Source organism: Lepidochelys olivacea, assembly GCF_965140295.1.
Source record: "Lepidochelys olivacea isolate rLepOli2 genome assembly, chromosome: 10".
NCBI classification, from domain to species: domain Eukaryota; kingdom Metazoa; phylum Chordata; order Testudines; family Cheloniidae; genus Lepidochelys; species Lepidochelys olivacea.
The window spans coordinates 1,814,902-1,842,136 of record NC_140420.1 but is presented as its reverse complement, the minus strand read 5'-3'; the positions used below and the strand labels follow the sequence as shown (position 1 = coordinate 1,842,136).

General features: G+C 46.2%; 1 protein-coding gene across 2 annotated transcripts in view; it reads left to right on the top strand.

The window, feature by feature from the left end:
* USP31 (ubiquitin specific peptidase 31) overlaps positions 1–27,235 on the top strand; it is a 63,912-nt gene that overhangs the window by 17,511 nt on the left and 19,166 nt on the right. For both annotated transcript variants that reach the window (XM_084641784.1, XM_084641785.1), the window contains exons 2-8: positions 13,512–13,649; positions 16,553–16,641; positions 17,939–18,031; positions 19,488–19,623; positions 20,283–20,427; positions 24,776–24,956; positions 25,951–26,062. In XM_084641784.1, coding sequence (XP_084497910.1) covers positions 13,512–13,649; positions 16,553–16,641; positions 17,939–18,031; positions 19,488–19,623; positions 20,283–20,427; positions 24,776–24,956; positions 25,951–26,062 — 894 coding nt within the window. The remainder of the gene's footprint in view (positions 1–13,511; positions 13,650–16,552; positions 16,642–17,938; positions 18,032–19,487; positions 19,624–20,282; positions 20,428–24,775; positions 24,957–25,950; positions 26,063–27,235) is intronic.

Genomic DNA, 27,235 nt, shown 5'->3' with positions numbered 1-27,235 from the left:
GTGCTAACCCCCCCTTGCCACTTAGCCCTTTGTAGGTCTAGGATTAGGACTTTTGGGAGGGTTAGTGAGAGGATTATTTTGGCTATCCCCCCTCTCCCTTCCCCAGATGCCTCCCCCATATCTGATCCTTCTTAAATTGAAGGGCGAGTTGATGGTGACCTAAGGTCTGTTGTATCCTCTGCTGCAGGAGATGTGGCACTTGTGCTTGAGCCCGTGCCTGGTTGCCACCATCTAATACTTGTTTGAGGAATGACTCTCCAGATCAGCTGGAAATCTGGGGGATGCTAAGCCTCCCTCTGTCTGGGGAGTTGGTTGTGACCGATTGCACCCCCATATTCACACCCTGCATCCAAAGTGTAATTATCTTTGTACAGAATATGCCTTGGGAGGTATCATTTGAAAACTAATAACTCACTGGTCAATAATATCATGGAGCAGTGTGCATAGCAACATTATATGTAAAGTTATGAATTCCCCCCTAGGACATTGTTAGCACATGTTCAAACCTATGTAGCCCTGACTAAGCAGTAGTTAAACAGGTCTATCCTAAACAAATACATGTAAACTGAAGTAAATATATTTAAGCAGTAAACAGGGTTCTTGGAACAGCTAGAACGGTAAACCGGTAACTCAAAGACAAAGGACAAGCTGATTCCTCTAGCGAGCTGTCATAAAAGTTGATTGGCGATCACTGTTCTGGTGGCCATTTTTGGCAATGAGGGGGGGACAGGAATAGATTGATCTGCCTTTTAGTAGCAACAACATAGAACCTCTTTCACCAGGACACTCTGTGGTTCTGTCCTGTCAGCTGGAAGATACTTTGTCCCTGGGTAACCCTCAGGACAACGCATTTCAAAGTGTGACTGGACTATAAAAATCACCCCAAGTTATCTTTTTCTCTCCTTATCTCTGTCTCATCTAAGAAAACAAAGGAACCAGCCTTTTGACTTTGGGCGTGATTCTGATTTGAAAATGTGGTCAGCAGCGTAGCTGGTAATGTGGTGAGGATTTTACTTTGAATCAAATCTAGTTTAAGTTTTAGCTACTAGAAGGCATTTTATTTTGTAATAATTTCTGACTTTACTGCCTTGAGTGAGTACAACTATTATCTCTTTGAAGTTAAATAAACTTGTTTTTAATCAAAACTAATCTAGTGTTTGGGTAACTCCAGATATTAGGTCTGTTGCCCCTGTAAGGGAACAAATTTCCAGTAGTTTGCTACTTTAACTGAACTGCCCAGGAGAGGGCTGGACAGTGCAGAATACACATTTTGGGGAAAATTTGGGACTGGGAGTGTGTTGGGGTCACCCTGCACATAGTAAGCAAGGCTGCTGGAGGTCAGAGTGTAGCTGGTATGTAGCTGACAGGCTCCTCGAGTCAGAATTGCTGGACCAGGGCTGCAGCTATACACAGACACTCAGGGCGTGCCCTGCATGCTGTTTGAGAGTGACCCAGGTTAGGAGATACAACAGCAAAACTTTGTGAGGCACCCAAGGTTTCAGGGCAGGGGGGGATGGAACCCCTCATTTGTATGCATTGCACACTGGAATGTGACAGGAGTGTTGGGCAGAGCTTTCCCCCCACTGTTTCCTCTCTGTGTTTTCTTATCTCTCTATTGGGAAGCAACGGCATTTCCTTTCCCCATTTTGTATTTGTGCTCTGTTTTTGTGTGTTCTCCCCACCCCCCCAAACATTTTCTCTTTGCCCCCTCACAGAGATGCGCTTTCCTTCTCTGTCCCCAAGGAGGCACTGCAGTCAGTGGGGCAGGGAGAGGAACATGGAATCCGTCTTCCTGTTGCAGCCTCCCCTGGGATTCAGTCTCCTCTTTGGATACATCTGGTGGGGAAAAAAGCTTGAGGTTTGCTCAGAGTTGGCCGATGTGTTTAGGCTGAGATTAGGTCAACATTGGCTTTCTTCCTACTCTAAACAAACCCTTCCTTTGTTGCTGTATTACCTCTTCTATTTCTGCCTCATTTCCCCACCCCCCCACCCCCACCCCAGTTGATACTGCTACTGTTAAGGGTGTGGGGAAGGGAGACTGTTTCATCTGCTTCTGTATCCTTGGCACCGTTTTCCTGCCTACAGTTAAGGCAGCTCCTCCTCTGTACTGTCCTCTGTATCTGGAGGCCATGCTGGTCCCGCGATGGAGGAGTCAGCCTAGTGGCGCGCAGGCCAGGAAGGAACATGTGGTGGCCTCACACCAGTCATTGCAAGCCCAGGTGGCTTTTTGGTTGAAGTCTCCAGTGTTTCAGGGACACTGTGTCCTGTTTTGGGGACAAATAGAAGATCTTGACTGTCCAACCCCTTTTTAGTTCCATGGTGTTTTGCTCTTGGAGAAACAAACTCTGCAGTTTCCGGATTTCTATTTCACCTTTATAGAGAAGGATAGCTGGCTGGGGAGGGGCGTGTGTGTGTGTGTGTGTGTGTGTGGAGCAGGGTGGAGGTGGACACGTTGGTGCTATGGAGATCTCTCTCTCTCAGCATGGGATGTTCTGCCTCTAACATCATCTCCCAAATGCAGAATGAGGTTTGTGTGTGATAAAAATCTGTCTGAACGTCACTGGTGTTCTGTATTGAAAGATAAAGAATAGATATCTTTCCTGTGCACATCTGTGCCATTATGTTTTCAGACCTCTAATGAGCTAGCCTCATCCGTGTACGTACAAAATCCTTTTAACAGCTGTTTCCTACCAGAGATGTACTGGAAAATAGCAGGCCCATATTTTTCCATTAGAATCTTGTGTGTTCCAGGGAACAGAAACAGCAAATGAAAGGCTAATCATTCTGTTCCATGTGATTTTATTTACTGTTTGTGATTAGAGCAGTAAATTAAACTAGTTGTTTGGTCTTGTGTATAGTGTTCTGCACTGATGTAGCTGCACCAATGCAGATCCCCTAGTTTAGACACACATGACTGATGTGAACAGCAACTTGTGTCTGGGTAAGGTTCTCACACTAGGGGTTTATGTCCATGTAGTTCCCTCAGTGTAGACAGGATCTGAGTGTGGAATTTGCAAACGTCCCCTTCTTCCTAGAGACCCTGTTTCACATTTCTACCCTCTAATTTTTGTGAGATTGTAGTTGGTGGTAAATGCTGGAGTTACTGTATAGTGAAATAGGCTGTACACTGAACTTATATAGCATGGGCAGCAGAACAGACTTCCCCACTCTGTCCTGCCAGACTTCCTGTGTCCTGATGTAGAGGCGCTATCTTAGGGCCTTGTCTACCTTGAGAATTTGATGCTGTTTTCTCACTGCTGGCCTAAGTATTTGTTCAGTTTTACTACTGTGAATCAGCACAGGCATTTTAGCACTGTCATCTGGAGCTGCTTGAGCAAAGGAAGGCATGTGGCTTGTGTACCCTAGTAGATCTGTACAGGTGCTAGACTAACAGTGGGAAAACTGCAGGAAATTCTCAGTGTGGGCACCACTTGAGTGCAAGGGGGCTTCCTTATTCTGCGTTTGTGGCCCATCCAATTTTTCTTAACTATCTGACAACTTGGACAGTTTCATTAATCTAGTACTAATTGTGGTGGGTTTTCTTGTGGTGTGAGCACGTGCCAATTTTGAACTGCCCCCCAGAGATCAGTGTAGTGTGTTCTCATCTAGTGACTAGGCAGCAGGCTATGAGAATGGGCTTGACTTGAACTGTTGACCTGGCAGTGAGAATCCTATCCCATTACCAAGCCATTGAGTGTAAATTTAAAGAACATCTTTTTTTTTTTTTTTTGTCTTACTAAATTGCACTTGTAATTAAGAGTCTACTCTTGATCTTTCCTCTAGGTTTAATTGCGCTCCTTAGCGGTACAGCCAGATTGTACTGTGTTCTTTGCTATATGTCTCTTGCTTCCTGTCTACCTTGCTTGTCCTTTGATTACTTTGCTGCCACAGCATCTTATTAGAAGAAAGACATGTAACATTTCACAGACCAGCAAATATAAAAGTTTCAGGAACAAACCCACTTCACAGCAGTGATGGCAAAAGGGGCCTGAATAGAACCGGGAAGGTGCAGCTACTGTCGGTGGAGTCTCCAGAGCAAAGCAACTCATGAGGGAACTGCAGCTGATGTTCTGTGGTACTTCCTGATTCACGTCCAGTGACCTAGCGATCCATCTCCACAGGCAACTGGCTTTATTCTCTGCCTGCTCCCTTCTCGATGTTAGGGAGTTGGGGCAGGATAAGTATCCTGGAGACCTGTGGGGCAGAGAAGGAAGATACCACCCAAGATGTGCTGTTTGCTTCTAGTTGCCTGGCTTTTTTCTCTCCATTATGAACAGAGACTTCCATTTCTACAGTATTGGCTGGCTTCCTTGTGGCATGAAAACTCATCAGTGAAGCTTTTGGTCAAATGCCACTAGGCTTTTGATTGGAATGATGTGCAGACAATAGTGAGGAAGGGGAAATGGGGCAACTTGTGCCTAGATTTCTGTAAACTATTTCTATATAGAAAGCTCACTTTTACCTTATATACTTCCAAGAGGGGTTCTGCAGACTTTCCTCTGAGGCTTTGTCTAGACTAGGATTTTAAGGTGTGGTGATAGCACATATTAGCATATAACTAATATGTTTTAAAATCTAGTATAAACAAGGCATGCTGTCTTTGGCATGCTAAACTGGTAGAGTTAAAGCTAACAGGCTAACATCACGCCTAATCAAGACAAGGCCATAGAACTGCTTCTTGCTTGTCCCTCTCTTCCTTCTCAGTGGCCAGAGGGCGAGGAGGATGGTTGTGAGGCTGGTCTGTGATGTAGACTTTCTGCCTCTGGGGCTAATATCCTAGGCAGTTTTTCAGTGGGTGAAGTGCTGTCTGGTGGGAAGGGTGAATGCTCTGACAAGGCTGTAAAGTGCAAATTTATTATTGTGGAGGCATTGGAGTAAGGTTGTATTGAGATTAGCACTTAAACTGGGACTGAAGTCCCTCTTACTCATTTGAATGAGTTGAATTTGGTCTACAAAGTTGGCCCAATAATTCAAGGACCAATTGAATTTTCTGTGTAACCTTTTCAGCAAAATATGTACTAATGAATGCTGAGGAAGTATGTAAAAATGCTGCTTTAGGGGAAAAATTGTCCTGGTTTTCCGACATTTCTTTGGGTTTTTCTAGCTAATCCAACTTCAGCCACATTCTCTTGGAGCATTAAACTTCATACATTGGCCCTAATACCTAGGGTATAGCTCACTCTTGAAACTTTAAAATACTTAGTTATTCCCAGGTTTCAGAGTAACAGCCGTGTTAGTCTGTATTCGCAAAAAGAAAAGGAGTACTTGTGGCACCTTAGAGACTAACCAATTTATTAGAGCATACGCTTTCGTGAGCTACAGCTCACTTCATCAGATGCATATCGTGGAAACTGCAGCAGACTTTATATATACACAGAGAATATGAACCAATACCTCCTCCCACCCCACTGTCCTGCTGGTAATAGCTTATCTAAAGTGATCATCAGGTGGGCCATTTCCAGCACAAATCCAGGTTTTCTCACCCTCCACCCCCCCCACAAATTCACTCTCCTGCTGGTGATAGCCCATCCAAAGTGACAACTCTTTACACAATGTGCATGACAATCAAGTTGGGCTATTTCCTGCACAAATCCAGGTTTTCTCACATCCCCCCCACCCCCATACACACACAAACTCACTCTCCTGCTGGTAATAGCTCATCCAAACTGACCACTCTTCAAGTTTAAATCCAAGTTAAACCAGAACATCTGGGGGGGGGGGGGTAGGAAAAAACAAGAGGAAACAGGCTACCTTGCATAATGGCTTAGCCACTCCAAGTCTCTATTTAAGCCTAAATTAATAGTATCCAATTTGTAAATGAATTCCAATTCAGCAGTTTCTCGCTGGAGTCTGGATTTGAAGTTTTTTTGTTTTAAGATAGCGACCTTCATGTCTGTGATTGCGTGACCAGAGAGATTGAAGTGTTCTCCGACTGGTTTATGAATGTTATAATTCTTGACATCTGATTTGTGTCCATTTATTCTTTTACGTAGAGACTGTCCAGTTTGACCAATGTACATGGCAGAGGGGCATTGCTGGCACATGATGGCATATATCACATTGGTGGATGTGCAGGTGAACGAGCCTCTGATAGTGTGGCTGATGTTATTAGGCCCTGTGATGGTGTCCCCTGAATAGATATGTGGGCACAATTGGCAACGGGCTTTGTTGCAACGCTTCCTCAGCTCTCGTCCCCTAAAGCCCCTACTCTACTTGCTCTATATTGATGACATCTTCATCATCTGGACCCATGGAAAAGAAGCCCTTGAGGAATTCCACCATGATTTCAACAATTTCCATCCCACCACCAACCTCAGCCTGGTCCAGTCCACACAAGAGATCCACTTCCTGGACACTACAGTGCTAATAAACAATGGTCACATAAACACCACCCTATACCGGAAACCTACTGACCGCTATTCCTACCTGCATGCCTCCAGCTTTCACCCTGACCACACCACACGATCCATCGTCTACAGCCAAGCTCTGCGATACAACCGCATTTGCTCCAACCCCTCAGACAGAGACAAACACCTACAAGATCTCTGTCAAGCTTTCTTACAACTACAATACCCACCTGCAGAAGTAAAGAAACAGATTGATAGAGCCAGAAGAGTTCCCAGAAGTTACCTACTACAGGACAGGCCTAACAAAGAAAATAACAGAACGCCACTAGCCGTCACCTTCAGCCCCCAACTAAAACCCCTCCAACGCATTATTAAGGATCTACAACCTATCCTAAAGGATGACCCAACACTCTCACAAATCTTGGGAGACAGGCCAGTCCTTGCCTACAGACAGCCCCGCAACCTGAAGCAAATACTCACCAGCAACCACACACCACACAACAGAACCACTAACCCAGGAACTTATCCTTGCAACAAAGCCCGTTGCCACTCGGCCTGCTGCCGGTCTGGGATTCTGTCTGCTGGCTCCTGCCAGCCAGGGTCCCAGCTGCCGGCCCTGCTCAGCCCGCTGCTGGTCTGGGATCCCGGCCCTGCCCACATAGAGTGGGTACCTACCTTCTCGCTGGTCCTAGCCCGTTCTCTTCCTCTCTGCACTGAGCTGAGGGTGGGAGTGCACTGAGCACAGGGCTGGGGGTGAGGGAGCAGGTTGGGGTGCAGGGTCTGGCCAGGAGCTAGAATGAGGGAAGGGGCTCAGGGTTGGGGCAGGAGGTTTGGGTGTGGAGTGCTTACCTGGGCAGCTCCCATTTGGTGTGAGGGGTTCAGGTAGGAGAGAGAGTGTGTATGTGTGTGTGGGGGGGTGAGAATGTGGGGGGTGCAAGAGTCAGGGCATGGGGTGTGGGGAGGCTGGGTATGTGTGGGGGGGCTGGGTATGTGTGTGGGGTGCTGGAGTAAAGGCTGGGGTCGGGGGGGCTGCAGAGGTCAGGGCAGGAGGCTGGGGATGTGTGAGGCGGGTGCTGGAGTCAGGGCGTGGGAGGGCTGGGTGTGTGTGTGTAGGGGTGCCAGGATCAGGGCAGAGGGCTGGGGGTGTGTGTGTGGGGGGGGTCAGGGCAGAGGGCTAGGGTCGTGGGGGTACTTCCCAGCCCTCTGCCCAGAGCAGCTCACGGCAGGGGGCTGGTGGGGATATGCCCTGATTCCATTCCACCCTGGTTCCCCAAGGCCCCGTCCCCACCTCTTCGCAGCCTCCTCCCCGGAGCAGGGCTCTGCTTCTTCTCCTCCTCCCCCGCAAGGGCCATCAGTGATCAGCGGCAGGGAGGGAGAGGAGGAGGGGCAGGAACCCAGCATGCTGGGGGAAGGGGGAGAGGAGGGAGGTGGGGGAGCTTGCCTGCCCTGCAATAGCAGCCGGCAGGACCAAGCTTCTTTACCCTTCCCGAGGGGAGCGGAGAAGAGCGGGATTTTTAATGGCACGCTGCTGCCTGCTGGGGTCCCAGCCTGGGTTTGGCAGCAGGCTGAGCGGGGCCGGCAGCTGGGACCTGGCAGGCAGCAGCGTGCCATCTTTGGCACCCGTGCCATAGGTTGCTGACTCCTGCTGTAGATACTTTCTTCAGAAACTGTTGGCCCAAATTGCAGAACTCCCATCGACTTCATGCGTGAGGTTCTGATTAAAAAAAACTAGCATGATACAAAATCATTGCTGCCCATACAAAGTGTACTAAAAACTGGTGAACTGATAGCAAAAAATAATTGTAAAGGAAGAATCCTCCTCCAATGGGAGTGTTGCCAGTGGGGTCCCTTAGGGACATGCTTTCTGCCTGATGCTATTCAATATCTTTAGAAATGATCTGGAAGAAAGTATAAAATTGCTAGGTAAATTTGCAGATGACAGTTTGGTGGAGTGGTAAATAAAGGCGAAAAGTGGGTTATATACCTGATAAGGAACTCATTTGGATGTGTTTTTAAAACAGCCTAATGCAAGGTCTTTCATCTAGGAGCAAAGAATGAGAGTCTCATTGAATCCTGGAATGTTATAAGTGAAATGCAATTCCCCAAAACTGGTGGTTTTTTCCCCCGTCATTGGATTCACCAAATCAGCATAAAAAAAGCTTATGTTGCACTACATTGGTTAACAAGAAGCCAAACACTGTCCACTTTAGGCTTTCCAGCTGTTTGCTCCCATCTGATACTGTGAGAGCAGCTATAAGCTAAACAAATATAAAAATGACAAGGTCGCATCTTCAAGGCTACTCCTGCTTGTGCCCATTGAGTTTTTAGTATAACTTCCAAATATTTTGTCCTATATGTCAGGAATTACTATCTTGTCCTGGATAACACTTGATGGATGTGTACAGGGGATTTGGCAGGGAAGTGATCTGAGAGAGAGAATTGCAAATCTGTGATTGTCGCCTAGATTCTCTATATTAAATATTACAAATGGGTAAAATTACCATAATTAACTAGATGTTCCTGCTGGAAGGGAAGCGTGGAGGGCCTGAATCCTTATTTTCTGCCTTTCTGGGAGGTTTGGAGTTTGCTTTCCACATACCATGAAATCTCACCAATGTTGCCTCCTTGTTTCCCTGCTGGTGGACTCCTCTGAAACCAAAAAGAGGGTGTGAGGTATCCCCTGGATATTAGTTAAAATGGGGTCTGAATGTTTACAGCAAGTTAGTCTTTGCTTGTTTCCCTCGTATTGCTGATATCCATTGAAAGTACGAGTGCTGGATATTAATGCTGTTGGTACTGGCTGCAAGCCAAGGTCTGTCCTCGTTTGCCATGTTGTAAAGATTCACTCCATTAAATGTATTTGAGAGAACTCAGAGATGGGAGAGGGACCTCCCTGTTCTAACTTCCTCCCGTTGAAGCATAATGTTTAAAGTGGCAGGGAAGAATCCAGCCTCAACGAACCAGTATCTACAACAGCTGCGTGGGTAAGCACTTGCACATACAGAGCTCTCCCCCACTGGCTTCAGCTGCACCACTGTAGTGCTTCAAGTCAGCCGTTGTAAATGATGCAGAGTAGACATAGCCTTATTCTTAAAAAGATGGTGGTGGAGAAGTGATCAGAGAGCAGGCCAACATACTAGTGTAAATATATAGAAGATGAATGAGGGGGTGGGGTGGAGATAATCCTCTAATCATGTCCAAGAGCTTCTGAATCAAATGCTTCTACAGAGCCAGGATGTTGGCTACTGATGGACCCTCATAACTTTGCTCTTCCTTCATCTCTGCTTCAGCCGCATTCTTGCCAGTTGCTGGGCTATGTGATTTAAAACTACAATGTTCTGCAAATACCTCCGGCCCAGTTCAGTGCTGCCTGCTTGTGAATGCTATTACATTGCCTGTTTCTGATACAGTATGCAAAGGGCTCTGTTAGTACTGTGTGTTCTCTGTCAGGACACTGTCCTTTCCGTGAGGCTTTCCGGGACTGTAGATCCACAGGTTCCCCTGCCATTCCTGACAGAGTCGACTAGGTTTAAAATGTCTGCAAGCTATGACTCTCTGTATGGCAACCCTTTGGTTTGTGGGGGTGGATGAGGAGGATAATGGGTCTCAGGTGTATACAAGACTTTGCACGTGGGAAGACACTAGTCCCTGTGCAGGCATGAGCAGTAAATCCACTAATGTCAGTGGGAATTGCACATCTGTATTGAGAGCAGATTATAGGCCTTAGCTTCCACTTCCTCTCATTTGCTGCTTCGGGGCAAGTGGGCAGATTACTGAGGAATTAGAATCGATATTGATTGGCCCATTTCCCTCCCCAGTGGTGACTCCATTTCCAAGAGGGATAACATAAGTAGCCCAACCTCCTTTCACAAATCTGTTGTAAAGTCTGGTTAGAGAAGGGGAGGCTTGAGAACATGAGCGTGTGTGCAGAATGTCTGGTCTCTTCCAGCAATCCCCTGGGTTGGTTATGCCGTTATTGCTGATTGTGCTGCTCTTACAGCCCCATTTTCTTGTTCCTGGTCCTGCAGGAATATTTTGTTCCTGGACTGGCAACGGTTGCATTGGGAAAGCTTGCCCTGTCACATGCCTGGTATGGAAAGAGAACTATTTTTCAATTTCTTCACAGTAGTTTTCAGATCACCTGCAACTAGCACACCCTGGCAGTTGAGCCTTGCTCAATGAGGAATCTGACAATTATTTTCTGGATACAATTGCTGAGACTAAGACACAGGAACGGTTTTGCCCTGTGACCGCTGGAGTTTAGATGTGGGTCCCTCCTGGCTAATGACAGGCCGAAGGAAGGTGCTGGGCCGCTTTCCCAGGCGACTTACTTGACAGGTCCATGACGCTGAGGAAATGGCGGTTGCTGTTGCTCAGTAAGCCCCCTCTTGACATGGCTGATCTCTCCACCTGTCACGCCATATCCGATTTCCCATTATTGGCCAGGAGTCATTAGCAAAAGCTGGGCAAAGCTGCTCCAGCAATATTTGGCATTTTCGGGTCTCTCGATCTCTGGTCAGTTTGGTTTGGGGCCTGGATGTTGTGTGGCAGGATGGCTAAAGACAGGCAGCAGCATTGTAAGCAGCAGTCTGGCCAGCACAATCCCTGAAACTGCAGCGGTGTTGAAGCTGAACTGCAGGTTTTCACAGCTCGTAAACTCCAAGAAGCAATTCCTGTTTATGTCCAGGAAGAATCAAGTCTGGGCAGATATCCTGGGTGCGTGCACATGCTTCGAATACGTTTCTGGGAACTCGGATGTAAATTAGGTTCATTCCTCTGGCTCCCGACAAGTAGCCAGTGTAGCTCCTGTGTTACAGCTTTCCCTGGTGTGGAAATCCCTCTCCAGAGAGTCGAGTCTCTCTCAATCCCTGCTCCAGCGGTGGTGTGTGTGCGCGTTTCTCTCTCTCTCTCTCATCACCACCTGCAGTCTCTTTGGGGAGTATTTGTTGGGTTGGTGGTGGTTATGCCCTTTGCTACCATCAGAGTGTTTACTCTGCTTCTGTGTTCTGTCCCTTCCCTGACCCTGTCTTGTCCTGTCTATTTAGGTTGTATGCCCTTCAGGAGAGGAACTGTCTGCAACTGTGTATTTGTACAGTGCCTGGCACAATGGGGCTTCATTCCTGACAGGTCCTTAGCACTACCATGATAAACATGATTAATAGCGTGGAGTGTGATGGCACAGTCTGCTTCGGGGGCAGAGTGGCCTTGTCAGAATTTACTGAAGATGGGTTTGGGGAGCGGGGAGATGGCTTTGGAGCACTTAAGACAGGAGCCTTTTGTGTAGATGGGAATATTGGAGGTAGAATCCAGGCTAGATGACATGGGTCTGAGGAGTTATCTGCCACATGCTTGTAAAGACCATGTGTTCAGCTAGAGAAAACAGGTTGAAATATCAATTATCAGTTTAGCTTGTCAATACTAGGGTCGCTTTAGCTCTGAGACTCCTTTCAATCACAACTCTAAGCTCCAGAGCCATGATGTTCCTATGTATAGACAATGGTAAAAGACCAGATGTCTGCCTCACCTGCTCCGAATGTGTGGCTCTCAGAGTAAAATCTAACAACCAGCATTTGAAATCACTTCTGCTCTACAGAAGTGGTGAAGGGACTCCATCAGGTATTGCTGTCTGCTGGAGCTGTTCCTTTGGGAGATGTAGTTCTTGATGGCAGCCTGTCTTTAATGGCTTCAGTCCAGGACAGTAGTGGTATGATAAATAGTACTTTTCTGATAGCTAGATAAATGTGCAGTTCTCTGGCAAACTTCCCAGTTCCTTGCCTCTCCAGGCAGACAGCTAAGTCCTGTTTGTAGCAACATATCTGATATGAAGGCAAACCATGCTCTCCATTCTAGGTTTGTGCACTGGGTCATTGATGCTTTATATTTACCAAAGGGAAAAATTGCACTTTGTTGATGAAACACTTGGTAAATGTGCTTTCGGGCATGCAGCCCCTTGCCAGGATTGTAGCAGTGGCTGGAATTTCTATTTGCTAATCCAGATAAATTTTGGATTTATGTAGCTATCTTCAAGGGTTGAGTGTTCTCAATGGAGGATTATGTGATTCTTCTGACTTCTGGCTCTTTGACACAAGCTTGAGCCCAAAGACACGTTTTAACAGCAAAAGCTTAAAGCTAAGGATTCCATACGTTGAGTATGAAGCTAATCAAGATATGTCGTGAACACCTATCCAAAATGATTCCAAAGCACTTTGCAAACTGCCCTGACATTTACCTACCTGTAGATCACTTCACTTATCACTGAAATGCAGCCACTTCTGGATTGAACAGGCGATTGGTTAACTGTGCACAGTAACACTGCGCAAGCTCAGAGACACCGTGAAGACATGTTTATCGATTTGAAATAATGGGGAATTTTATGGCCCGGGCGTGCTATGGATCTAACTGTACTACTGTGTGCATAGTAGCATCTGTGTTGCAGGAAGTTAGACACTTTTAGGCTGTGACATGATTCCTAGCATGGGTTTAGAACTGACAAAGCTGTGTTACAGCTTTACAGTATAGGTGCCCCATCCATGCCAGGTGGATGCCAGTGTTACAGTATAGGTGCCCCATCCATGCCAGGTGAGTATTGCTGGCCTGGCTAGACTAGGAATGTAGATCGTCCCTCAAAACAGAATATTAATAATGGAGCTGGATTTTTCCTCTTGTTCTGGGAGGGATGGGGGGGGACATGCCAGGGGCGTTTTACACCTTCTCCAAGAGACCCCTGTGCCAGCCTCCCTGCACGTGATGCTGCTCCACTGTAGAGGGTCTAAAATGCACCTGCCTGATTTTTAGCTAGTGCTAGTTCTACAGACTGGTCGTTTTGGTGCTGATCTCTTTGCATCAGCCAGTGCATCACTTACATGTCTGTCTAAAATAGAAACCAGGCCCCTTGGCAACCTCTGTCTTAGCCCTGCTGTCCGGTTTTCAGGTCAGAGAGCACCTTCCACATCTCCTGCGGCTCTCGGCTTACTGCAAGCTTGGCACAGAACCCACTGCCCCTTCCACCTGTAAACGCTGCACCTCGACAACAGGGAAGCTGTATGTTTCTGAATATAGTGGCTAGCTGAGCCTGTTTCTGATCACAGGGCTGTTCCTGAAGACAGATGTTCTGACCCTGGGCTTATACTGTGTTCTGAAGGCCTCTTTGCTGTTCCTCTGCAGAGCATTGTCTCGAAGAACTCCATGCAGTACCGAGGGAACTCACAGCATGATGCGCAGGAATTTCTGCTCTGGCTGTTAGACAGAGTTCATGAAGACCTGAACAATTTAGTGAAATACAATGGCAGACCTCCACTGAAGGTAAGGCAAATCCAGCACAGGCCAGCAGGGGCATTTCTTTTGTTGTGGTTCCACGGAAGCTTTCCTTTTGGAACAAAATATCTCTGTATTAGCTTCCCAGTATGGCTGTCAAGCAATTAAAAAAATCAATCGCGATTAATTGCACTGTTAAACAATAAGAGTACTATTTATTTAAATATTTTTGGATATTTTCTACATTTTCAAATATATTGGTTTCAGTTACAACACAGAATACAAAGTGTACGGTGCTCACTTTATATTTTTGATTACAAATATTTACACTGTAAAAACCAAAAGAAATAATATTTTTCAATTTACCTAATACAAGTACTGTAGTGTAATCTCTTTATCATGAAAATTGAACATACAAATGTAGAATTATGTACAAAAAAACCTGCATTCAAAAATAAAACAATGTAAAACTTTAGAGCCTACAAGTCCGCTTAGTCCTATTTCTTGTTTAGCCAATTGCTCAGACAAACGTGTTTGTCTACATTTGTAGGAGATAATGTCACCTGAAAGTGAGAACAGGCGTTTGCATGGCACTGCTGTAGCAGGTGTCGCAAGATATTTACGTGACAGATGTGCTAAAGATTCATGTTGTATTTCATGCTTCGACCACCATTCCAGAGGACATGCCTCCGTGCTGATGACGGGTTCTGCTCAAAAACGATCCAAAGCAGTACGGACTGATGCATGTTCGTTTTCATCATCTGAATCAGATGCCTCCAGCAGAAGGTTGATTTTCTTTTTTGGAGGTTTAGGTTCTGTAGTTTCCGTATCGGAATGTTACTCTTTTAAAGACTTCTGAAAGCATGCTCCACACCTTGTCCCCCTCAGATTTTGGAAGGCACTTCAGATTTTTAAACCTTGGGTCAAGTGCTGTAGCTAGCTTTAGAAATCTCACCTTGGTAACTTCTTCGTATTTTGTCAAATCTGCTGTGAAAGTGTTCTTAAAACAACATGTGCTAGGTCATCATCTGAGACTGCTATAACATGAACTATATGGCAGAATGCGAGAAAAACAGAACAGGAGACATACAATTCTCCCCCTGATGAGTTCAGTCACAAATTTAATTAATGCATTTGTCAGGGTTTCTTCCCCACTCTGAACTCTAGGGTACAGATGTGGGGACCCGCATAAAAGACCCCCTAAACTTATTCTTACCAGCTTAGGTTAAAAACTTCCCCAAGGTACAAACTTTGCCTTGTCCTTGAACAGTATGCTGCCACCACTAAGCATTTTAAACAAAGACCAGGGAAAGAGCCCACTTGGAGACTTCTTCCCCCAAAATATGCCCCCAAGCCCTATACCCCCTTTCCTGGGGAAGGCTTGATGATGATCCTCACCAATTTGTACAGGTGAACACAGGTCCAAACCCTTGGATCTTGAGAACAATGAAAAATCAATCAGGATCTTAAAAGAAGAATTTTAATTAAAGAAAAGGTAAAAGAATCACCTCTTTAAAATCAGGATGGAAAATACTTTACAGGGTATTCAGATTCAAAACACAGAGGATCCCCCCTCTGGGCAAAACCTTAAAGTTACAGAAAAAACAGGAATAAACCTCCCTCTTAACAAAGGGAAAATTCACATAAAAAACAAAAGATAAACTAATCCGCCTTGCCTGGCTTACCTATACTGGTTGCAATATTGGAGACTTGGATTAGGATGGGTTGGAGAAGATGGATTTCTGTCTGGCCTCTCTCAGTCCCAAGAGAGAACAACCCTGTAAACAAAGAGCACAAAACAAAAGCTTTCCTTCCCCCAAGATTTGAAAGTATCTTGTCCCCTTATTGGTCCTTTGGGTCAGGTGCCAGCCAGGTTAGCTGAGTTTCTTAACCCTTCACAGGTAACAGGATGTTGCCTCTGGCCAGGAGGGATTTTGTAGCACTGTATACAGAAAGGTGGTTACCCTTCCCTTTATATTTATAACAGCATTATTTTTTTAATGAGCATCATCAGCATGGAAGCATGTCCTCTGGAATGGTGGCCGAAGCACGAAGGGGCATATGAATGTTTAGTAAATACCTTGCAATGCCAGCTACAAAAGTGCCATGCAAATGCCCGTTCTCACTTTCAGGAGACATTGTAAATAAGAAGAAGGCAGCATTATCTCCTGCAAATGGAAACAAATTTGTTTGTCTTAATGATTGGCTGAACAAGAAGAAGGACTGAGTGGACTTGTTTTGTTTTTGAATGCACTTATATAACAAAAATCTACATTTGTAAGTTGCACTTTTACGATAGAGATTGCATATAGTACTAGTATGAGCTGAATTGAAAAATACTATTTTATTTATCGTTTTTACAGTGCAAATATTTGTAATGATATAAAGTGAGCACTGTACATTTCGTATTCCGTGTTGTAATTGAAATCAATATATTTGAAAATGTAAAAAAACCACCCACAAATATTTAATAAATTTCAATTGGTATTCTGTTTAACAGTGAGATTAAAACTGTGATTAATCGCGATTAATTTTTTGTTATTCACACGGGTTAACTGTGATTAATCAACAGCCCTACTTCCCAGCCATGATCTCTCTCCTGTAACAAATGCAGTAGCCGGAGGGCTGTTCCTGGCCCCTGTGGCTGCAAAGAGCCTTCTCAGTCAATGCATGGCAAGTGTGCACCAGCACAATCCAGTGTGAATGGTGACCCCTGACTCTGCCACCAGTTAAGTTTGGCAGCTTACTGGTGTGCTAGCTATGTCCAGCGAAGATGCTGCTCAGTTGCTCTAGTCCCCTCTGTGGGCCTGAAAGCACTTGCAATTTCAAATACTTGGTTTTGTCCTGGTATGTTTAGCTCAGGAGAACCTAACTTGGCTCTTGTATGTGATTGGTGTGGCACTCCTGCATATCCTGGCAGGCTTCCCTTTAGAACTGCTTTTTCTTTTCAGCCACCATTGGAGGATGCTGCACTGCTCGAGGCACCAGGCTTTCCAATCAGTAGCACTTTCGTACAGGAACTCTTTCAAGCTCAGTACAGGTACAGTAACTTTCAGCACACTTGGATTATGGGGTTTATGTGCATGTCTTTATAATCACAATAAGATTCTTTCATCCCTGGTGGCAGAGCCCGGTGCAGTGCAGCAGGGCTGTGTGTGGTGTGGGGGCGGAGAGGTGGCAGGCAAGTAACCCTCTGCAGCCCTCCATTTTGTTTACAGTGCTGCTGTGTCTCCATGCCCCACTTGATCAGACTCCCTTAGTGGTTGTCTCTCACTCTGGTAAATGAAATCTTGCTCCAAAGGGGAGTAACGGCCAGTTTTATTGCACTAAAATTCTTTGTCACTTCCGTGGAAAACGTACATTTGTTTCCCTCTTGCCAGTAAATCAGGAGTGCTTGTTTCAGCCTTCACCCCCAACCTAAGCCCCCATGGCGTTTCCAGCCCGACTGGTCAGGGTGCAAAGGTGTGAGACACAATTTCGCATGTCTGAGATCTGCCTGGGTTGTGCCAAGTCAGGAGCCTGTGGTATGAACTGGAGGCATGTGGTGGCTGCTTGAGTTTAGAATCCCAAACAAGCTTGTAGTAATTTATCATTAATGAGGAAGCCTTCTAGCAGAAAAGAAATTCTGCGCTTAGTCCTTCACTGCCCCTTTGTTCATGGGAACAGCCACAGTTTTCCACCTGAGAGCTGAAGTTGAAAAAAACAGACCAGTTTCCAAACTCTCCCAGCAGCACTGCAGCCAGTCTGGTGTAGGAGATTGAGTTGTTAAACGGTCTTCCCAGCATGTCACTGGGGCTCCCCAGTGGCAAAGAAATAAACCTTTGGGATGTTACAGAATCATGAGCAAGACTTAGTGACCTTATGGCTTGTTAATTTGGGATATGAAATACTCCGGGTGTGTGCCTGTGCATGTGAGGAGTCTCCTTTCTTTCTGAGTGAATGAGATTGAGGCCCATGCAGTGCTGCCTGCATAACCTCCCCTCGCCCACGTGTCTGGGGGAGAATAGTCCTTGTCAGTCTCTTTATATTAGAATCAAATATGGGTGAATTGTTAATTTCACAAATGTCTCTTAGTGGAGGCAAAGTGGAATAATAGAGAGGAGCCTGTCTTCCTGTCATGCCCTGTAATAAATGAGCTCAGAGACTAACTACTGCGTGAGCATCTGGGAATTAGGCGCCTTTCATTTACAGCAAAATGCGCAGAGCCTTGCTGGAGTGTGTGGGGGAAGGGGTTTGATCAGGAGGGAAGAGCAGGGTCACTGTTTTTGTTCTTGATGGTTTGCTTGTCCCTAGTTAAATGGGAGATGTAACTTTAACCCGATTGATGTTTTTAACAGGTCCTCTCTGACGTGCCCTCATTGTCAGAAGCAGAGTAACACCTTTGACCCTTTCCTCTGCATCTCTCTACCAATTCCTCTGCCTCATACACGGTAATGTGCTAATCTGTGCCTCGAAATTAAATTTTGGGTGACTTTCCCAATGCTTGGTAGCATTGCAAATCTTTTTATAGAAGAGATTGAGACGCCAACAAGATTTGTGGCAGATGAGGTTGAATTGAATGGACTGGTAGAGCTGTATTCTGAGCCCCCAAAAAATGCTGAAAAGATGAGCTGTGCGGGAACTAGATTTCTTATTTCTCAGAGAATTCCATAAATCTAAAAGCTTTTCTTATACAAAGCAGAATGAAAACAATAAAGATTGAAATTTCCTACAAAACTTTAACCCAAAATGAAATTTTGGAATTAAGTTTTTTGTTCTGATTTTGACTTTTTTTTTTTAATTGTTCTCTGGTTTCAACAAGTGTAGGAGAAGTAGTAATGAGCTGAGTTTGCAGCAACAGAGAGATTTAGGTTGGATATTAAGAAAAACTTTCTAACTATAAGGCTAGTTAAGCACTGGAATAGGTTGCCTAGGGAAGCTGTAGAATCCCAGTCATTGGGTTGGACAAACATCTGCCAGAGAATGACCTAGATTGACGTGTTCCTACCTCAGTGCAAGGGATGGACTAGATGACCTCTCAAAGTCCTTTCCGGCCCTACATTTCTTTGATTCTAGAATATAAATTTTTAAAAAAAATGTAAACAGAAAATATTTGGTTGCAGAAAGGCCATTTTGCTATTGGCTTTTGCCAATGGGAAAATGTTCTGGGGGAAAACTTCCAACCAGCTGTAGAAAAGAGGCTACAAAAATGCTTCCACTCTTCCCGTTCTCTTTAACCCAGTGGGTTTTCCCAGCAGCAGTTCTTTGAGAGTGCCTTTAGGATGTCAGTTTTGATTGATCTGGGCCATGTTACAAGGATCCTTGAGGTAAAATTAGGATTGCCCTTCAATCAAGAGGTCATCTAGGGTGGCCTCATTGAGGAACTGTATTCTGTGATTCCACTTCCTTGGGAGGACTCCCCAGTTAGTACATAGAGTAGAGGCTAGCACCATAGAGAACATACCTCCAACTTGGAGCAAGATAGGTATCCATCCCTCCTTTATTTAAGGGTCTGGTAGACGTTTGGGACTCCAAAGCATCTGCTGGGTGGGTCTTGTTGCCTGAATAGCTCCAGGGTAATGTGGCCCAGAATGGTCATGTATGACTTCATTACTGATGATGCAACCAGCCTCTTAGGGAACTCTATGTGGGAACTAGGCTTGAGTCGCAACCCAAGGACTGAGTGACATCCTTACACTGTTTCCCCATCCCTAAATGGCCTGGAGATTGAGTCATAACTAGATCAGAAATGGTCTGCATTCTTATGATGTGTGCAATGTAAAAGTCCCCATTCAGGGTTCTGCAGCCTGCTTTGTCGATCTGACCAAGCTTAGCTCAGGCTGTTTTTTTCCTAGGTACTGTATAGAAATGTTCAGCCATCCCAGTTCTCCCCTGTATTCTCTGCAGCCCTCTGTATGTCACCGTGGTGTACCAAGGGAGGTGTTCGCACTGTATGCGCATCGGTGTGGCAGTACCTCTGTTTGGAACGGTGGCCAAGTTGCGTGAAGCGGTATCCATGGAAACCAAGATACCCACTGAGCAGGTAATGGGGTGATCTTCGGTCGCCGTGCTGCCGCTGGTGTCCTCCGATCTGTTTGTTCTTCTGGTTGATGTGGCAGGTAACAATGGGTGCTCGGGGTTCAGATCAGTGGACCTCAATTTATGGAGGAAATGGGTGACTGCAGAAACTAGACCAAACGCACTGTCTCTCATGTGTAACTCCCCCATGAATCCGTTTGGCTGCCTGTAGGTTATACCAGTGCCCTGCTTAGGCCTCCAGGTGCACTGCTGCTTCTGCTCCTTTTTGCTCTGTTACCTGAGGAAGGGAAAGCCTGGTGCTTCTGCCTAACAGCCCTAGAGTGCCCGTGTGTACTCTGCTCACTATTGAGAAACCAGCAGGGGCTCATGGGAAATGTCCTCAGGTTTTGAGACTCTGAAGGGAAAACTACTAAGATGACACTCGAAGGGTCCCACGAAAACCTCTGCATGTGTTCCCTTGATCCCAGCTACTCCCTCATGGCCAGACCCTCCCCAGTTTCTCCTTATTGGCTGGTACTGTAAGACTGGAGAATTCCTATCCTCCATCCAAAATGCTTCAGCGAAAGTCCATTCGTTAACTTCTTTTGCCATCCTGGGAGTTTGCAGCTCGGCCATGGCTGGCACTGATGGTCTAATGGCTGCTATTCCACTTCTGCCTTGTAGATTGTGCTGACTGAGATGTACTACGATGGGTTCCATCGCTCCTTCTGTGATGCCGATGACCTGGACACGGTTCAGGACAGCGACTGCATTTTTGCCTTTGAGACCCCTGAGATATTTAGGCCTGAGGGGATCCTTAGTCAGAGAGGTAAGTGGGTAGGTCTTCTAAACACCTCTTCCCTCCAACTCCACCTCTACTGGAGTATTGGCTGAGGGGAATTTGTTTGAAAAGGGGGCATTTGGTTATATATGTCCTAGGCCTAACGCGGTACGTGGATTGTCTCCTGGTTTGCTGACTCTGAATTGAGCTCTGCTTCCACGGGCTGGCATTCCAAACATAGACGGCTTAGCTTGGAACCTGGCATTACCAAATCTTGTGGTGGAGCGGTGCAGCCAAGCAATCTGTTACAGTACAGGGCAACTGCACCTGTGTTGCTCATTAGTAGTTCAGCAAGGGCACTCGCTCAGGCGTCCAGCTCCCCAGCTGTTGCTTCTCTTGGATGGAGACATGTGTCCCTCTCCTTCTGACCTGGTGTCCCAAGGCTGCACAGTCCCTGCCTTCACTGAATACTTCCCAGCATGGACAAATTGCTCAAGAACACCTGCATGTTTTCTCTTTAGAGATGGATAACAAGTATAATTGTTACAGATATGTTACCGCACAGACTTCCCAATCAAGCCTACTTTATTCTACCGGTAAAAAGCATTGCAGAGGAAAACCTATTAAAAACAATAAAAGAACCTACAGACATGCTTTTAAGTGTACTAAGAACCCCAAGCCTTACATGGATTGTGGCAGGACAAGTCCATCAGTACCCCTCCCTAAGAGAGTTCTTAGGGTTACCAGTTCATCACAGCTTCAGCTCAGAACAAGCACACTCATAACACGTTCAGTTCGCACGTTATACAGTTCAGGGGTCTTTGACCTGGCATTTCCAGAAGTAGGTAATTGGTACAAAGTGGGCCTCTCTCTTCAGAATGTATCTTCAAGAGGTTGGCATTCCCCTTACCTCCAAGTACTTCCTAGGAAATTCACTTCACACGTTGCAAAAAGATCTTTGATGGTCCTAGTACCTTTCAGAGATTGCATTAATCTTGTCTTCCTGCTAAAGAAGGTCCATACAATCTCATGACAGTAAATAAACACTTGCATTTCTAATACAGTGTACCCCAGAGGTATTAACCATAATTCAGTAAGGTGTAACTTAATTCATTGAAGCTCAGTCAGGATATTGTCAGTCTGCCACATCTCTCCTCCTGCGGAAGTGGGTGTGATGAGGGTGCTGACTGACTTCCGAGGGGAGCACGTTGAGTGAGTGCCTTGGTGGGGGTATTCCCTGGGTGGCAGCTGTGCTGTTACTTCTCTGTGTTACGTTTCACCTGTTCAGATAACAGCCCTGCTAGCAAACTAGCAAACATCCTTCAAAAATCTGTAAGGCGTTGTCTGACCAGCATCCTACATAATTTTCCTCTTTAAACATATGGGACTGAGCTTTCACAAGCACCTTCTTGCCCTGCTACCCCAAACCCTTTGGATGGAAACTTGAGACCTAATTCTCCCACTGCTCGTGCAGTTTCTAGGGAGTATGTGTCATGTTCTGTGGGGCCCTAAGGGGTCAGTTGCTTCTGTTCTGGATTGAGGTTCCCCACTTCCCACCACCCAGGAATTTTACAAGCAGCCGTTCTTTGGACCACAGAGAGAAATAGTTCTGCAGTGGCTGTCAACAATGCGCTGCTTTGAACAGGAAAAGTCAAGCCGAGGGAATGTCTTCAAACCTCCCCCATAGCCAGATTCCTTTCTCTGCCCCACCTCCCCTGAAGTTGGGCTCCAGGACTCTGGTGGCCCCACCTCAGCTCCTCTGGGTGCAGGTGATGGAGTATTGATCTCCCACACCATTGGTTCCTTTTGTCCACCCCCCTAACCCCCAGTGAGTCAAGGTGAGCAGAATTCCCTCTCCCACCTGGCTCAGGATCCTTCACTATCCCCCCAGCGCTGTCTTACCCTGTACTTGTGCATTTCCCACACTGGGGTAGGTATTGTAGATTTGTCAGTGCACCACAGCTGCCTCAGTCTCCCTCCTTTTGGCTGGAGACATTGCCATCATCAGGCTCTGTTCTGCCCCGGGGTCCCTTTTTAGGGGCTGGCAGAGAACTTTATTTCCTGATCTGCATTTTAGGGCGCAGTTAATTTCCCTTTAGGTCAGTCGGTCTTGTCCCTTCTCCTGAGCACCGAGCACTCACGCCTCGCCCTTCACTCTGCATGCTCTGGGGATGTAACCAGACTCCTCATGGACACTGGCAGTGGAAATGGGATGTCCCTTCCCCTAGTCAGCTATGCTATAGGCATTTTTGCCCTCTGCCTGTCCTTGCTTGTCTGAGACTAGCCGAGGACTTGTCTACACTACAAAGTTAAGTTGACTCACAGCCACCACAGTAATTAAAGCTCCTTCTTGTGCCTTCTGTTGGTGGTGCACGTCCTCCCCAGAATCACATCCAATCCACCAACTGAAGTAGGGCATTGTGGGACACAGACAGCCCTGTGCTCCCCTCCTCTCTCCTCCGATGCAGCCTGAACTGTCAGCTGGGCACAGGCTTACAGCTGGGCCCTTCCTTCTGCTCTGGTGCTGACAGTGTGAGCTCAGGCTGTCAGCCCCATTAATATGTAGGTCTCATTGACCATGGTCACCCAACAACTTGCTCCCCCTTTCCTTGCATAACTCCTTGTTTTAGTTGAAATCTCAGCATAGGTCATGTCCCTTTTGTTCTAAACTCCCTGAAACCTTTTCCTATACGTTTTGGGGGTCAGTTTAAACTTTTGTAACAAAGCTTGTTAACTGTCATCTTTATAGTCCTCGCTTCCCGTAAGGGTAAAGATATCCAAGGCCTTTGTCCCAGACAGCAGTGGAGCAAGGTACCTTACCATGTTCCTTCCCCCCACTTTATTCAGCTAGCGCCCCAGTTCAAAAGCATGTTGGAACACATCCCTATCATTCCCCTCCCTAAAGCGAGGGATACCACCCATCAGTACAGGTACTGGGGTCTGGTTCCACCTACTGGGCGACTGCTCCTCTGTTGCAGTCGCTCTGTCTGGAGCTGGTAGTGCTGCTGCTTGTCCCCTTCTCTCTCATACAGACACTGCTGCTCCCGCCCTGCAAACTGTTGGGTTTCCTGCTTCTCCTGCTCCAGCTGTTGAGCTGTCCACCACTCCTCTTGCAGTGGTGGGCTTGGTCTGGATGGCACATAGTTGCAGGGCTCTCCATCTGCTGAATCCTCCTCCAGCAGGCTGGAGGTTTTCTGCAAACCTGAACCATCATTCCTCAGCTGGTCATTAGGGTACAACAAATTGATTGATTTAGACAAATCCGCTCTGAAAGCATTTCTCTGCATAACTCAACCAGCCCATTTTTCTTCAGCTGTTCGTTTTCGCCAGTCTTTTTGCTATTTCTTTTCCCAAAATGACGACTGAGACACTTGTCTCTGTGCTTTTCCTTCTTCAGTACTTGCTTTTACCGCTGTTGGCACTCCTGCAAGTCAGATTGTTACAGATCCCAAATACACTGTCATCACATGTGTTACAGTTCAGAGCACCTGCCTCTGTATTTCCCGTTAGTGGCACCGCAAGGGCACTCGCTCTCTGGCAACAGCTGGAGGGCTGGAAGCACAAGAGTGGGTGCAACTTTTGGGCTGCTAAAGGGACCGTGGCAGTTGTCCTGAACTCTGACACAAAGCTAAAATTTTGCTATGAAAATCAGATTGCTGGTGATGTTTCAGGAATAAACAAAATGTGCCCTTGGGGCCCCTGTTCTCTCCATGTCTGGGTAACTCTTATTCAAGTCAATAGGAGTAACTCAGATCCTGCAGGTTGAAAGCACTGAGTTTCTCCTGTCTTCTTTGCAACAGCGGGTGCTAACATATGCTTCAGCCAGTTTGTGCATTTTCCAGCTGAACTGCATGCTGCTGGTGCACAGGCAGAGAAGGAGACCAAAAGAAGCTAGATTTGCTGGAGTTCTGTTGGCAATTTGGCAGATACAGATTTCACCAACTAGAGGAGGAAACATCTGAGAGTGGGATGTAGGAGAACAAAAGCAAAATTTTATATTTGAAAATGAGCAAGGGTTTTTTCGTTTACTCCTTCAAACAGTTCTCCTTCTATGTACAAACAAAATGACCTGCCCTAAAACTACAGGTGCCTATGCAACAATTGAACTGGGTTTCCAGTGTGAGATACTGGGGGTGTGTGTGTGTTTTATATCGTATCTCTGTTGTATAGAAATAATCACGTATGTAAAATAACTTTTTTATAGAATTAAAGTATTCGACAATGAATCTAATCTAAGTGACCCAATCTAGAAGCACTGATTTTACACTGACATGCTGTTCTAAATTAGAAGAAGACTTCTTGAGAGCATGTTGACACTCCCCTGTCAATGGAGGGCACAAGGATCCAATTGTAGAGGAAAACCATTTAAAATGCCTTCTCTCCCCTAATGTTCCAGGAATTCATGTGAACAATAACCTGAATAGCTTGAAATATGACACTGATCACCACAGAACAACATCTTATACACAAGGGGCGGTGAAGTCAGGGAAACAGGAAACCTCTACTTGCTCAGCAGCCAGTGACAAGATTGTATTGCTGATCTGCAACAGAGCATCTACCGGACAGCAGGGGAAAAGGTAAATGCCAGCTTCCAGGCTACACCTCTGGTTGTGGCCTCCATGGAAAGCCAGGATTCTCTGTTATAACTTTCCATGTACTGAGACGACAACATAGACACCTCTCTGGAGCCACAGTGTAAAGTCCGAACTCTTGTTGGGACCAGAGTGATGTGTGAAGACTTGTTGGCCCACTAAAAACGTATGTTCAGTGATGTAGCCATTGGGTTCATTTGAAACCATTAATAGTTGAGTCTGCAGTTAAATGGGCACAACTTCTGTGATTGCTAATGGGAACTGTGTGTGTCATAGGGAATTAGATCCCATCAGGTGGCCTGAAATCACCTCTGATGAGCCAGCCTGTCCTTTGAGGGTGGTGCAGTTCACACTCGTACCTGATGTGCCTCCCTGCCAAATGTCAAGGCTCTCTCTGCTCTTGCTGAGGTGCTCGAGTGGGAATGGGAAATATTTTATAATGAGAAGTTTATCCTCCTTCCTCGTCTTCGTAATTCAGCTTGAAAATTGGACTTTGTTGGTGGGAAGCTAGAACCAACTGACAAGGCCCTTTTGAATGTGACCTCTGAGGCAGTCTTAACATTTGTAATTTGTCCCTGTGTGCTCCAGGGTGTACCACTAAATGTTCACTCTCCCTTCCCCAAAATCCGTCTGGGCTTGATTGTGATCTCAATAGGTCTCCGAGGCCTGGGCGCCACTGAAGTCAGTGGAGGTGGGGTGAGGGTAGAATTGGGCCGTATGTGTTTTCCTGAGATGGTAACTGGAGTTAACGAGGAGAGGGTGAGCTTTGCCCTGGACTCTGCTGGGAGCAGAATTGGGCCAGTGCTGGCAATCTCATACAGTGTGTCCTCTTTATCTTTGAAACTCCAGGCTTTGGCAGGGTTGATGCTGTTCAGTGTCATGTTGTAGACATGCAGTGAGAAAAGGGAAAATAACAGGATCGTCCCTTCAAAAAGACTAATCTTTTAATGGCTTCTTAAAACGTTGCTCCCTTCGATAGGTTTGGCCAGCCCTTTGTGTTGCACCTGGAGAAAACAATTGTGTGGGATCTCCTTCAGAAGGAAATCCTGGAGAAGATGCAGAATATTCTGCGGCCCTCGGCCTGCATTCAGGTAAAATAGAGTGACACTTCTGCTCCTGGAATTTCCACCTCTTCGTAGCTTGAAGCTGATGGAAAATCCAGTTGATTGGAAGTGGCGAAGGGGCTGTGTGTGTGGTGATGGAACATTCCTTACATGAAATATATACTGGGGGGTGGTGTGCTGTCTGAAGGTCAGCCTGCGTGTGCCGTTTGCTGAATTGCCCGCTTTTATTTACCACCTTGAAAACGTATAGGTGCTCGCCTGGGCAGGGGCTGAATGAAGTCAGCTCCCACGTAAAGGATTTCTGTCAAGAGCTCTATTCGCCATTCTGAGAGCAGCACGCGAGAAGAACTCTTGTCTTACGCTTCCTTCCATAACTGAAACCAGCTAACAGGAGACGTCTGCCTTTTACACCCCTTAAAACAGAGCCTTTCTGTCTAAACCGTAGAGCCACTAAATGTTTGTCTCATACCTGGAATTTCCCCCCGATATAAAAAGCCTGGGTTTGGCAAAATTGGGATGAGCAGATGTCTGAAATTTGGTGTGTGACCCATTCTGGGGAGCACCAAAGGGATTGCCCTGGAGCTGGGCACCTCCAGCGGAGCAGAGGCAAGCGATAGAAATGCAGTGCCAAGGGGAGCAGGTGCACTAGAGTGCTCTGGGTGCCGTTTGGCTTCAGCCTGATGCGGGCCCTGCTTGTCTTTGGTCTTTGCACGAGGTGGATGGAGGAGCTGAGATCAGCTTAGATGGCAAGCCAGAGAATTTTCCTGTCCCCTTAGTACTTTGGCGATCTGCTTAGAACCCAAGCTGATCTTTCCAACTCTGTATTCCTGGGGAACTTTTGCCCCAGTGAGTCCTTTGTTTATAACTGTTTCAATGAGATGATTGCTCATTTTCCTCACACCCCCACTCAATAAGCCTCAAACTGTTCACAGTTTAAATTGCAAAAATCTGAGGCTTGAAGCTGTAATGAGTCATTTGTAAGATCAAACCGGTGCCAGCCTTTGTTTTGTAGTTCTGCCATTAACCTTCTTAATTGAGAAATCTCCCTTCGAAAAGACTTTGAAACATTAGTTGATGTTTTCATGGCTCCCACAAGCATGCTAGGTGGCTCTTAGAGTAGACATGTCTGTTGGAAAAGTCTGTGTAAGAACAAGCAGGTGAGGGGAGAGAGGAGACATTGCCTATCACTACGGAGGAGTT